This window comes from Arachis duranensis, chromosome 9 (assembly GCF_000817695.3).
Source record: "Arachis duranensis cultivar V14167 chromosome 9, aradu.V14167.gnm2.J7QH, whole genome shotgun sequence".
Lineage (NCBI taxonomy): Eukaryota > Viridiplantae > Streptophyta > Magnoliopsida > Fabales > Fabaceae > Arachis > Arachis duranensis.
Window position 1 is genome coordinate 45,493,256 of NC_029780.3, and position 14,284 is coordinate 45,507,539.

General features: G+C 31.4%; 1 protein-coding gene across 1 annotated transcript; it reads right to left on the reverse strand.

Annotated features, from left to right (window-relative positions):
* Positions 1–229: 229 nt before the first annotated feature.
* LOC107465618 (40S ribosomal protein S24-1) lies at positions 230–1,606 on the reverse strand. Its single transcript, XM_016084597.3, has 3 exons — positions 1,414–1,606; positions 639–725; positions 230–533 (listed from the first exon to the last, which is right to left on the reverse strand). Exons 1-3 carry the CDS (start codon positions 1,588–1,590, stop codon positions 492–494), a joined length of 306 nt encoding a protein of 101 aa, XP_015940083.1. The 5' UTR covers positions 1,591–1,606; the 3' UTR covers positions 230–491.
* Between the last annotated feature and the right edge of the window lie 12,678 nt (positions 1,607–14,284).

The following is a 14,284-nucleotide window of genomic DNA, read 5'->3' on the forward strand; positions in this document are numbered from 1 at the left end:
AGTAGGTAAAACTTTTATATTTAAAAAATAACTAGGTTTTAGAACCTGCTAACGTACACATATGAACTATACTTTGCATACGCAAAAGCTAATTTCAATTTGACATTCTTCTTCACAAAAATAAATGCATCGCGATATTTATCCAAAAGAAAAATAGTTTATTTTCTTTTTAAAACATCACAACATTTTATGATCATAAATGATTTATTTACCGCATATAAAAATCCTATAAAATAAGTGATTGATCCGTCAAATTTTCAAGCACCATAGGAATTCATAATCACAGTCTAGCAAACATTTGAAAACAGCCGTAAGTTATCAACTGAGTTCTCCTAAATCTTAAGTTGTAACTGAACATTAATAATTTAAGAGCCAAAAAGATAAGGGCATTTACCGAAACATCTCAATCTAGGAATCTATAAAATAAAATAGCCATTACAAAATTCCAACACCACAAGAATCTTAAAAACAGAACCGGGATGTTTGAAAACTCATTTCTTCTTTCCAGCCTTGGCAGCATCAGAAGCCTTGGTCTGAAAATATTAAAAATGACTGAGGTTACTACTTTTACTAAACAAGAGCAATACAGGATGAACGATTATCAATAACAAAAGAATTTATTTTTGGCAACTATTTACCTTTTTTACTCCACGGATCTTCTTTGCCCTATTCTTTCTTTCCTTCATTTGCTTCCTTGACTTTTCAACCTTAGTATCAAGTCCATTCTGCAAATGACAAAGAGGAATAGTGAAGGATTATGCAAAAACAAAGCACAGATTTTGAAGAAGAAATGTTCTGATTCCCTAAGACAAAAATGAACTAATGGATGCATAACAAGACATGAGCATGGTAAGATTCAGCTACAGAATTCACAGGTTCAATAATTCTTAAGTGCAAAATAGTATGTGGGATATTGTTTGCATACAGGGTAGGTTCTTGTGCAAAATATCTTAACGTAATTCTAATACACAAAAGGGATAAGTAATCCAGCAGAACAAATTATGGAAGTGATTAAAAAGAGCTAATGATTTCATCTGAAAACTAATGAATTCTAATATGCACAAGCATTCAAATTAATCTTCTTGGAACATCTCTAATGTTATTGCTCATGAATCATAACAATATACAATTGCATGTCACATTATGGATCAACAATAAAGATCAACATATTTTCACCCCATGCAACTCCAATCTAAATATAAAAAACAGTGCTGACAAGAATTGAAGGAGTACTATATATTATACAGAGGCCATCCAATAATGATTAATATTAGTAAGCACTAACTTACCAGTCTTACAATTTACAAGGACTGAAAGACACATCGTAATTGGATGGAAGTGTTTCCAATTCCATAGCAATTACACTCACAAACAAAAACCACATTAGAAGAACAAAAAATCGAGTTCTCTTACCCTAATAAGTCTGTACTTAGGCTCATACTTCTTAGCATTCTCAACAGTGTCATAAATCAAACCAAAACCAGTGGATTTGCCACCTCCAAAATGGGTGCGGAACTTGAACACAAACACGGTGTTGGGGTCCTTAACATCATAGATTCTAGCAAGCTTCTCCTTAAGCTCAGCCTTCATATTCCAAACACAACAAATTAAAAACCCTAAACACCATAATTGTCCAACCAATAATTACCAGACAAAAATCAATTAAATCTAAAGTTTTCAGCTCACAAACAGTAATAATGTTCTCATAATTGTCCAGCCAATAATACTCAGAATTGAATTTAATTGATAATACCTACTTCTTTTCTATTTCTTTGATTTTTTATTTTTGATTCGTGAGAAGCAAGAAATTAGGGTTAGTTTCAAAATCCAACATTAAAACTAAAGGAAATAACATAAACTTGCAATCGATTTACCAGGACATGGACAGCAACTCGCACAGACTTGAAGCTCTGCTTTTTATATCTGCTTCCTATTGAATTACCGAAATCTACAATTGAAGAAAATATTATTAAACAGCAACTTTATTTTTAACCCAGTGTTGAAACCCTAAGTTCTAATAAAGAAGGGGGCAGCTGATTTTCCGAAGTTAATAAGCTATGTTGCTAAAGAGAATTAGGGTTTTTCAAGGCCTTTTGGGCCTATGCCCATTATTACATTACTTCCCTTCTACAATTTTTTTTATTTGTTTTATTTTTGGTTTATTTTATTAGACGTAGATTAAAATATATAAAAATAGTATTTGAGTTATAACAATTAATAAAACAGATAAGTAGTTCATTAGATTTATATTTAAATGGTTTTAATTATTTTTTAACTTATTATCTTAGATTTTTTATCTTTACTTATAATCTAATATATACAATTAAGTATATAAATATTTTATTTTATTTTAATCCGATGTCAATATAATTAAATTTTGGTTAAATCAGTTGATGTCTTTTATTATATAATTGAAAATCTTACTTGGATATTTTTTTTGTTATTTGAGTTTTGTGTTATAATCTAATATATATAATTAAATATATTTTGTTATTATCTGATATATATAAATATAATTAAATGTTTTATTAAGATATCTATTGTTATTGGATTCTTGTGTTATACTTACACGGCTCTATAAAATTTTGGTTGATATCGTGATTTTAATATAATCATATTTTTGTATGATTATTTATAATTTATACATTATTTTATTAAAATTTGATTATTTCGATTGAATTATAATTAAATTGGTCGAATTTTTAAATTATAAATCAATTACTAAAACAGTTTAATAACTCGTTTAATTTTTAAACTTAAAGTATAAGTGATATTTGTATTATATTTTACTAGGACTCAACAAACACGATCAGTCGTTTTTCTATTATTTTTAAGTAATTAATTTTATATTTTTTTTAATATATTATTTACTTTTTAAATTTATTAGATCACTATTGTTTTTTATTTTAATATTGACGTGACCTTATTTATATCATATTTTAGTATTGATGTTAATATATCATTCATCTTTTAAATTTGTCAGATAAATATTTTTTTCATTATTTCAAAATTAACATAGCTTTATTTAATTTATATGATATTTTGGTTTATAGGGATTGGAGTATCAAATCTCCTCCTATATTGAGGATATGAGTCATCACCTCGTCGTGTCTCTGCTACGAACTCTTTTGGATAGTTACATTTATATGGACCATTTTTCATGCATGGTGAAAATTGATTAAGTGTTTCGCAAGGACTATGGACTATATGCCTTAGCATTACCTCATGTAAATGTGGTTCTGCTTGTTTATATGGTCTTTCCGCTCTGACCAAACTATCATATTGGTCAGGATCACTCAACTTATCATTGTTTTCTAAGATTAGCAACATATGTACGTGTGGCAATTCTCTTTTTTGAAATTCAATGACATAAATATAACTTTTTATCTTTTCCAATACACACTTGATAATAACATCCTCCTTTAATTGTTCGAATTTGGTTTTGAAAATTCTAGTTGTTAGATCCGGACGATCTTGTGAAGTTTGAGAAGAGCTGAGTTCCGAAGCTATTTCTGACCATGATAGATTGCATGTAATAGTGAGAAAAATATCCGGATTGTCTTTTTTAAAAACAATAGTCATTCCATCCTCGTACCGTTAGGTCATGTCTTGATGACTGCCCACGAACGACGATGGTAATATCGTTCTTCTGCCAACATTTTCTAAAATCAATTATAGAGAAAAGTATTATTAGTTTGAAATTTTAACTTCGGAAACACGTAATGATCAATCGTGTAGCTATTAAATCGAAAAATATTTACCAACATTAGTCTTTCCTGTGTGCAAAGCATCTTGTAAGCCTTGATATAGTTCAGCTCAAAGTTTTTGTTATCTTTATCAAACCCATCTTAACTTGCCTATTTTTATTTTTTCATAGTAGTCAAAATATTGTTGAAGAAGGTGTCCTACTTGCAAAACTGTTGAGTGATCATCGGGACGGATCTACGAATTTTGAGGATATTAGAAAATGGTTAGAAATTGTGAAATGATGTATTGGTTCAAACTATTATCTAAGAAAGTTTATAAATTATGTAGCAAATATGAGTTTGTACCTGGAACATATAAATATAATATGTCCGGCATGATACTTTATTCTCTCTTTGAGTTCGAGTATTCATATCCCATCTATGTGTTTCAAATGGAAAAAAAGATGATATTGTAGTGGATCATAATAACCAACAAATTCCTAAATTCTCTTGAGGTTACTAGCATGAGTTTGAACTTTAATATCTCGTCCACACACCATTGTTTCAATGTCATCACCGACTATTATGGCTGCTACTTGTGAAGCAGTTATGAGACTGTATTGTGGTTGATTAGCAGATTACTCTTTAATTACCAAGCTACACTTTTGTACATCTAGTCATTGTGTAAGCTAGCAAAATACATGGATAAAAGGATTATATCGGTGCAACAATTATTGTATCTTCAAAACTAAACTTTCATGCAGTTGTGTGTTCTCTAGCATCTTATTTTGTAACTCGTGCTCAGTATCGTATATATATAGTTGCAAGAAGCGTGATCATGTCCCTTGATCCGGATGAAATCCTCCTATAATTTGGTACATTGATCCTTGAGCACATAATGCATATATACCATGATTTGCTATAGCTAATTGTTCGTCTATGTGTACATTACACGAAGTGAAAGAAAAAATATGATTGTAACCACGAATGTATTTTTTGAAATGGTTCTCTTCTACAAATGGGTCTAAGAAAATTTCAAGTAATTCATGAGGAGCGTTTACTTGTGGTAAAGAGACTTTTTTCCATTACAACACATGTTAAATGTTTCATGGTGAAATAGACATGCATTACAATGGGTACATGTCAAATTATAAAACAAATTATTTTTTCTATGCTTCTATTGTATTTTTTATATGTTAATTTTTTTCACATGTTTAAATCTCGTCTATTAATGTGTGAGATATTTTAATTTATTTTTTTAATTTGTTACTATAAATTAATGATATGATGAGTATTTTATTAATTAAGAATGTAAAAATATTTTAAAAAATAGTTTATTTATTATACTGTAATTTATCTTTATTTTTTTGTGTTTCTCATATTATTAAATTTTAATTTGATAAGATATTTTTATTATTAAGTATTTATTATCTATTTAATATTATTAAATTAAAGATATATTTTTTAGTAATAAATGTTGCTAGGCGTTTCATGATTATTGCCATGGGTTAATATAGTAACATTTTTTAAATAGTTGGTACTTGAATTAGTTATTCAATAAATGTCTTTAATTTGAGAATTTAAAAGTTGTTTACTCATTAACATGTAACATTTAATATAGTATTTATATTTTTTTTAAATTAAAATACATTTTATTGTTATCAAATTTTATCATTGGTTAATTTTTAATTGGACAAAAATTTTATAATAAAAAGGATTAATCTTATTTATGCAATGCATTTTTAAATACATTAAATAAAATATGAATATTTTGCATTTTTTTAACCGTTGTGTTTGTATTGAAATGAGATATATCCTGATTTTATTTTTAGATTTTAAAAAATATATATCATTACCAAAACTCTAAAATATGAGAACATAAATAAAATTAAAAAAAAACTAAACTAAAGTACGAAGGAATTTCATTTATTTTTTAATATAAGAATGTAAATGCATATTCTTTAATTTCTAGTTCTTTAACTCGGACTCTACATTAATTTAAAATATCAATATATTTTTTCATAATAAATGTATAATAAATAAAAGCATGAGTTGAAGAGTATCCATTAAATTTTTTTTATAAGTTAGAGTAATAATTTTTTTTATTTCATAGTTGTTACTTTATAAGAATATCTATTCACCCAATTTAAAAGTACACAACAGAAATAAGAGATTTATATTTTTTTTTCTCCTTATTATATTTGTTATTATTAATCTTATGAATATGTTTTTTATTTTATTTTTTTTAAGTATTTATAATTGAATTCATAATCTTGTTTGTTAAATAAATATAAATATATAAATATTATATATTACATTATATATTATATTGTATGATTGAGATGGAATATTAAAAAATTATTATTATTATTTTGACCATTAACTTTAATTTATATAATAAATTTTTTAAGGATGAATGATGTCAAAAAGTTAGACACCAAACTTTAATTTTGACGTTTTATATTGTTAATTTTATAACTCCTATATTGTTTGATGTATTATTTAATTAAGGAATATATTGGTATATGTATAATTTTTTATCTAAAATAAAACATTAGTACTCAGATATATAATAAACAATGTATCTTAATTTGATTAATTTTGTTACAGAATATGAGAGTACTAAATATCAACCAATAATATTGTTATGATCTCTATTATCTATTTCTGTATTTTTCAAATGGTAGAATATACATATTAAGATTTAGTTGAATTCATAACAATTTCAAGCGGAAGAATTTTTTTATTGTGTTTTACGATTGAGCATAACTCGCTTATAGATTAATGGAGGAGTTACATAATTAATGGAGGGTTTATGAAACGTGACTCAGTACGTAGTTTTAGTTTATAAAAATAAGGGTAAAATAAAAAAACAGAATTGGATACCAACCTCCCCTAAACCCTAAACCTTGTTTACTTATCTTGAAGTTTGCAAAGATCTTTCATGACAAAACCTTTAATAACTGATTTCTAATTCCTTAGCTCCTCAGTTTCTCAAACATTAATTAGTCGTCAATTAATTAATCAAGAGATTAAGTACAAAAACTGATTTTAGATTCAAATAAAATTTAAAAGTAGTCCTTAGGACGAATTATATGTCACCTATTCAAGCTAGTCTTGTCCAATTAAATCTTAATTGAAAACACAATTTTCAGAAAATCATGTATGTGTCACACAATAATTGAACCACTATTCCTAACCAAATTCAAAGAGCCATGTGAAAGAGTTTTCAAACTTTAATTCAAATATCAAATTTTCTAATTATAATAAAAAAATTCAAAAGAGATCAGCATATCTTTCGATACCACTAATCCGAATGAAGAATGAATAACTCAATCATGAAATAGATCAATACAAACTTCAAAATAAAATAAACATAGATTAATAACACATAGAAAACATAAACAGAGCTCCTAACTCTTTCACAAAGGATTAGTTACCCATGAAAAAGTGAAAGAAAAACAAGAAGAAGAGTTTACGAAGGAGCTCGATTATCTCTCTGTGAACTAGGTTCATTTATTTATATCATAATTCTAGAATTCAAATTTCAAACTAAACTAATCTTATCTTTCAGAGAGAAAGATAAGATAACTACTTATCTTCTCGAGAGAAAGATAAGGTACTACTTACTGACTTCAATTTAAAATTCAAAACAATAATTCAATTCAAATTCTAAACAAACTAAATTCCTTATGCTTCTAGAAAGAAATAATAACTAATCTTCTAGGATTTTCGATGTTCTGGATGTAATTAAGAATTCTAATAATGTGGATAATTAGGTGTAGGCCTTGATTGTTGCATCTGAATGTTGTAATTATATTTAATCCAGACTTGTATTAGAGATAATTGGTCAAAAGCCCAAAATTACACTTCTAGGGTGTTCTGGGCCACCGGGCGTGGGAGAAGAAGGCAAGGAGTCTGCCAAGGATCCAAGCTTGAAAAAATAACCTGATGAATCACTCTCAAAGACTCCTCTTTCATGCATAGGAAGAAAAGAAGAAAAGGAGGCAGTACAACAAGTTGGAATTCCAATTGAAACCAGCAGAAACTTGCAACCAAAGTCTCCCTTTACAATCAACAAACTCCCTGACATCAACCCTAAGTTTAGTGTTGGGTGTGCATCAAATAAAGAGGAAGCCCCCAAGAAGAAAGTGCCTAAAGGGTGGAGGAACAAGAAAATTTCTACTGAAGACGTTTCACCTGGGGATAAAGTGGTGTTATCTCACCACCCCTAGTTGCCATATACAATGAGTAAAGTTCTCTCTCTGGAGCATCTTGAGCTATTTTATAAAGACACTGGGAAGAGATTCAAAGTGAGAGGGGAAGACGTGAATCACCTCCACCTTAGCAAGGAACAATCGTCAAGCTAGTGACGTTAAAGAAGCGCTTGTTAGGAGGCAACCCAATGTTTGGTATTTTCTTTTCATTCTTCTTTATTATTCTATTTAAAGTTGTGTATGTGTTTCATAGATTAAGTTTGGTATTTCTACACCAACAGAATGCTTGCATTTCTTGGGTACTTAGCCTAGTTTTACATTGATTGTGTCACACTAAGTTTGGTGTTGCCACACCTCACTCATATAGGTCCAACCCCCATGCAAACACACAAGTGGAACTTACAGTGTAATTCGAAATCAAACATCCAACGAGTAATAGAATAACCACACATTATAATTAGAAAAATATACTGAATTCATACTATTATACCAAATTTAATTAGGTAAAATTCAAGCATAACTAAACTAAGTTTTAACTAATTGTTTAATTAACTCCCAAACCACATAGGAAATCAAGCAAAAGACTAGTGATATAAACCAGCCAAACATCCACATACAAGGTAAAATGAACATATACATACAAGATAAAATGAACATCCTCCTTAGTGCTTCAGTAACAACCAACTCATTGACCAAAATATTATCCGTGCATCCGGTTTAAATTACTCAAATCAAACTCAATTTCTATTCAAGCATAATTAAACTAAATCAATTCCAAAGCACATAACAAAATAAACATGCAGAGCATGTGCATGTCGAAGCCAACAATTCAAGTAACAAAGTAATGGTACTAAATCAAATAAACATGCACATCTTATATAAAGGAACCAACTGCATACATGGCAAAATGAACATCCTCCATATATTAGTAAGGTCTATGGATGTTAGGGTGTGACTTACCGCATATAGAAGGCATGAAAATTCTGGGCCATAATGCAAAATCTATGGTTTTAGATCATGTTCATAAACTAGTGCAAATATGGCTGATTGAACCGACGTAAATAAACACATCCAAAAAGTTGATAACAAATGGTCTGGGCAGCTTGAAGAAATTGGTACCTATTTGTTTGTGTTGGTTTCAAGCTATAATAAGTCCCATTTTCATTCATGTACAATAATTAATAATGATTAGAGATTTAATTACCTACATGATCATCCAAGAAGATTAGAAAACACTACTTGCTAAGAGCAATAGGCAGTCAAGAAGCCACGTGTCATTAGTAGCAGTGAGGATATTTTTGGTAGTATTATGAGGAAAGTAGTCCATGTTTAAGAGCTTATATCCTTTCACCAGAGCCATGATTAATACTCCACTCACATAGGAAACTATTCCTATTATCTTTGCAATACTTTTCATACTTTTCAGATTAATTTGCTTGTAAAAGAGGGAGAAGAAACTCAGTGCTGGTGAGAGTGTCTGGCAAGAGAGCGAGCGACGCTAATAAGGGTGGCTAATGAGGGAAGCAGCGATGGTGTTGAGGCTGGCTAGTGATGGACGAAGCGACGGTGTTGCGGCTGGCTGGTGAGGGAAAAGCGATGGCACTGAGAGTGTTTGGAAGGAGACTTGATGCGGTAGTGAATAAAATTAAATGTGGATGGTTAAAATTTCTGAAGGGATAATATGGTGTTTTGGGGTAATTGGGGGGTGGAGTGTGTCTTTTTTTTTACCTTCAATGAGCCGAAATTTCATCCCATTGTTCTTATTGTTCACAATCTCCATTATCTACCTAGCAGAACTGATTAATTTTATCTCTATTCACAATGTGACTCTCGTTTAGATATCTTGCACCTTCTTTATTTGAGAGATCGTTGATTCCACAAATAGGGTTAAGCATCTGCATACATGACATAGAAGATTTGGGGACCATGTTCACGTGTTCTCAACTTCTTATAGAGTTCTAATTCATATTGTACATTATTTTGATGATAAATTGAATAAAAGTAATTGTTTTACTTCACATTTATTCTGAGGATTACCTGAAACGTTGATTTGGGCCTAAACATGGGGTCTAGATCCCTTTGTATGGTTGTATTTGACTTGTTAGTACCGAGGTGCCACCTGTCCGAGTTTCTCGTAAGGAGGTGGGGGTGGTACCTGCAAGAGACTCCGATACTTAAGTTAGCAAGGGCTTTAGGCAGGTTTCTAGTAGATTAGAACGTGAATATACCTGAGGGGTATCAGTGTATTTAGAGTATAGTCAATAACTACCTTTGTTGGAGTAGTTCCACCTTTATTGGTGGGTGATCATTCCCTTTATCTCGGGAATTACTGAGATCTATCCTTTAGTGGAGATAGAGATAGTAGGAGAGATTTAGGGAGGCAGTTACTTATTTGGATAAGTAAACCAACCCTTTGTCGGCATGTCCGACCTCTTTAAACTTTTGAACGTTGCCTCCCTTTAAATGAGGGGCTAATTTGGCGTGGCAGTTTTCTCAAATTACGTGCACATCTTTAAGAGGAATTAAGGAGCCATTATGCCCCTTGTCTCTTATAAAAAAGCTTCAACTCTTCTTCTTCTCTTTTCTCAAACTTCTGAAAAGTCTTTGTAACTTTCTTCCTTCGTAAAGAACTTTTCTTCCTTGTTTTCTTCCTTGTTGCCGAAAAAATTCTCTCCTTTCTTTTGATCATTTACTTTGCAATTCCCTTTATCAGGACTTTTTTCGTCTTGGCTTGCATTTAACAAAGAGGATCATCCGTGATTTGCTGATTGACGTGCCTCTCTCTCTGTTGTCTTTCATCCAGGTTAGTGCCTTATCTTTTTGACAATCTTCGTGTCCTATTTTCTTAAGACCATTTCTGAGTGGCTTTTTGAAAAAATGTCGTGGATGTTGGTATGTTTGTTTTTGGTTCTTGGAGTTGCTTTCGAAATTTTACTAAAAAGTCTTTTTTGGTCTTCCTTCCTTAATTGAGATTGACATAAAGTGTTTGGCTGTGTGTCTGTCGTTTTGTAGAATAACTGTAGTTGTTGGAAACTATTGATTGTCATCTTGAGGATTTTCGAATTTTTTGAAAGTTATGGCCGCTGATGAACGGATATTTTATACGCTTTTTGGGGGTAATTTCATATAGATTTTAGTATGTTTTAGTTAGTTTTTAGTATATTTTTATTAGTTTTTAGGCAAAATTCATATTTCTGGACCTTACTATGAGTTTGTGTATTTTTTTGTGATTTCAAGTATTTTCTGGCTGAAATTGAGGGAGCTGTGCAAAAATCTTATTCAGGTTGAAAAAGGACTGCTGATGTTGTTGTATTCTGACCTCCCTGCACTCGGAATGAATTTTTTTGGAGCTACAGAAGTCCAATTGGCACACTTTTAATTGGGTTGGAAAGTAGACATCCAAGGCTTTCCAGAAATATATAATAGTCCATACTTTGTGCGAAGATAAACGACGTAAACTGGCGTTTAACGCCAGTTCCATGTTGCATTCTGGCGTTGAACGCCAGAATCAGGTTGCAAGTTGGAGTTAAACGCCAGAAACAAGTTACAACCTGACGTTTAACTCCAGAAACAGCCCAGGCACATGAGAAGCTCAAGTCTCAGCCCCAGCACACACCAAGTGGGCCCCAAAAGTGGATTTCTGCACTATCTATCTTAGTTTACTCATTTCTGTAAACCTAGGTTACTAGTTTAGTATTTAAACAACTTTTAGAGACTTATTTTGTATCTCATGACATTTTTAGATCTGAAATTTGTACTTTTTGATGGCATGAGTCTCTAAACTCCATTGTTGGGGGTGAGGAGCTCTGCAGCGTCTCAATGAATTAATGCAATTATTTCTGTTTTCTATTTAAACATGCTTGTTTCTCTTTAAGATGTTCATTCGTACTTAACCATGATGAAGGTGATGATCCGTGACACTCATCACCATTTTCAATCTATGAACACGTGCCTAACAACCACCATCATTCTACCCTCGATTGAATGAATATCTCTTGGATTCCTTAATCAGAATCTTTGTGGTATAAGCTAGAATCCATTGGCAGCATCCTTGAGAATCCAGAAAGTCTAAACCTTATCTGTGGTATTCTGAGTAGGATTCAGGGATTGTATGACTATGACGAGCTTCAAACTCGCGAGTGTTGGGCGTAGTGACAGACGCAAAAGGATCAATGGATCCTATTTCGACATGATCGAGAACCGACAGATGATTAGCCGTGCGGTGACAGCGCATTTGGACCATTTTCACTGAGAGGACGAATGGTAGCCATTGACAACGGTGATCCACCAACACACAGCTTGCCATAGGAGGAACCTTGCGTGCGTGAAGAAGAAGACAGGGGGAAAGCAGAGATTCAGAAGACAAAGCATCTCCAAAACTCCAACACATTCTCCATTACTGCGTAACAATTACTTATTTTATGCTCTTTTACTTTTTACAATTAAAACTAAAGAACCCTATTGGTATCCTAACTGAGAATAATAAGATAATCATATCTTGCTTCAAGCCAACAATCTCTGTGGGATTCGACCCTTACTCACGTAAGGTATTACTTGGACGACCCAGTGCACTTGCTGGTTAGTTGTGCGGAATTACATAGTGTGAGTGTGATTTTCGTCCACCAAGTTTTTGGCGCCGTTGCCGGGGATTGTTTGAGTTTGAACAACTGACGGTGAATCTTGTTGCTTAGATTAGGAAAAATTTGTCTTTTTGGTTTAGAGTCACTAGAATTGCATATTTTATTATTCCCTTTAAAAAATTTTTTCTTCAAAAATATTATTTTTCTTTATTAATTGTTAGTTTTTCATTGAGTCTAGTTGCATGTTTTAAGTTTGATGTCCTTTGTGTTTTTGTCATAAAAAAATAGCTTTTATCTGTTCAATCCTTGCATTTGTTAAATGTGTCTATTTTCTTGGGAATAGTTACCCCTTTGAGTTTTCCTTTTTAAAATCTTTTTCAAAAATAATTTTTCTTTGATTAAATCTTGTGCCAAACTTTAAGTTTGGTGTTCTCTTGTTAATTTTTCTTTAATTTTCGAAAATTTTATTGTGGTTTTCTAAAAATTTTAAGTTTGGTGTTCTAGCTTTTGTTCTTGGTGTTCTTGTGAGTCTTCAAGGTGTTCTTGAGTCTTCTTTGTGTTTTGATCTTAAAATTTTTAAGTTTGGTGTGCCTTGGTGTTTTCCCTCCTAAATTTTCGAAAACAAGGAGCATTGGATTTAAAAATTTTAAGTCTTGTGTCTTTTGTGTGTTTTTCTCTTTCATAATAAAATTCAAAAAAAAAAAAAATTCTAACTATTTTTAAATAATTTTTTCGAAACTTTTCATATAAATTCAAATTTCAATTTCAAAATTTTTCAAAATCTTATGCTTTTAAGATTTTTAAAAAAAATCACATCTTTTTCAAAAACATCCTAACCACTTTCTCTCTCCTCACTTTTTCGAAAATCTTCATAAAATATTTTCATACATCATTTCCATTTCTCCATCATGGACCTAAGTGGAAATGAACAGTCCAGAAGGACTCTGTGGTCATATGCTAACCCTACTATTGCTTCATATGGGAGTAGTATCTGTATACCCTCCATTGGAGTCAGTAGTTTTGAGTTGAATCCTCAGCTCATTATCATGGTGCAGCAAAGTTGCTAGTATTCCGGTCTTCCACAGGTAAAACCTACAGAGTTTTTGGCACAGTTTTTACAAATTGCTGACACAGTGCATGATAAGGAAGTAGATCAGGATATCTACAGATTATTATTGTTTCGATTTACTGTAAAAGACCAAGCTAAGAGGTGGTTAAATAACCAACCTAAGGCTAGCATAAGGACATGGAAACAGCTATCAGAAAAATTCCTGAATCAATATTTCCCTCCAAAACGGATGACACAGCTAAGGCTGAACATCCAAGGCTTTAAACAAGGAGATAATGAATCCCTTTATGATGCTTGGGAGAGATACAGAGAGATGCTAAGAAAATGCCCCTCTGAAATATTTTCAGAGTGGGTGCAGTTATACATGTTCTATTATGGGCTTACAGAGAAAGCTCAGATTTCTCTAGATCACTCAGTTGGTGGATCTATCCACATGAGAAAGATAATTGAAGAAGCTCAAGAGCTTATTAATACAGTTGCCAGAAATCAGCATCTGTACCTAAGCAGCGAACCTTCCATGAAAGAAGAGGCTAAAATAGTAATTGCTGAACTCAGTCCTGCAGAACAAGTTACTGAATTCAATAAGCAATTAGATTTTCTAACAAAATAGCTAGCCAAATTCAAGGAGATACTACAAGACACAAGAATGGCTAATTTGAATATGGAAGTGCAGTTGAAGCAAACAGAACAGCAGTTATCAAAACAGATAACAGAAGAGTGCCAAGCAGTTCA

Excerpts from the sequence above, each read along its gene's own strand:
- LOC107465618 (XM_016084597.3), bottom strand. The coding sequence starts at position 1,590 with ATGAAGGCTGAGCTTAAGGAGAAGCTTGCTAGAATCTATGATGTTAAG. Across the intron at positions 726-1,413 it reads CTAAGTACAGACTTATTAGG|AATGGACTTGATACTAAGGT; the intron begins GTAAGAGAACTC and ends TGTCATTTGCAG. Across the intron at positions 534-638 it reads AGATCCGTGGAGTAAAAAAG|ACCAAGGCTTCTGATGCTGC; the intron begins GTAAATAGTTGC and ends TAATATTTTCAG.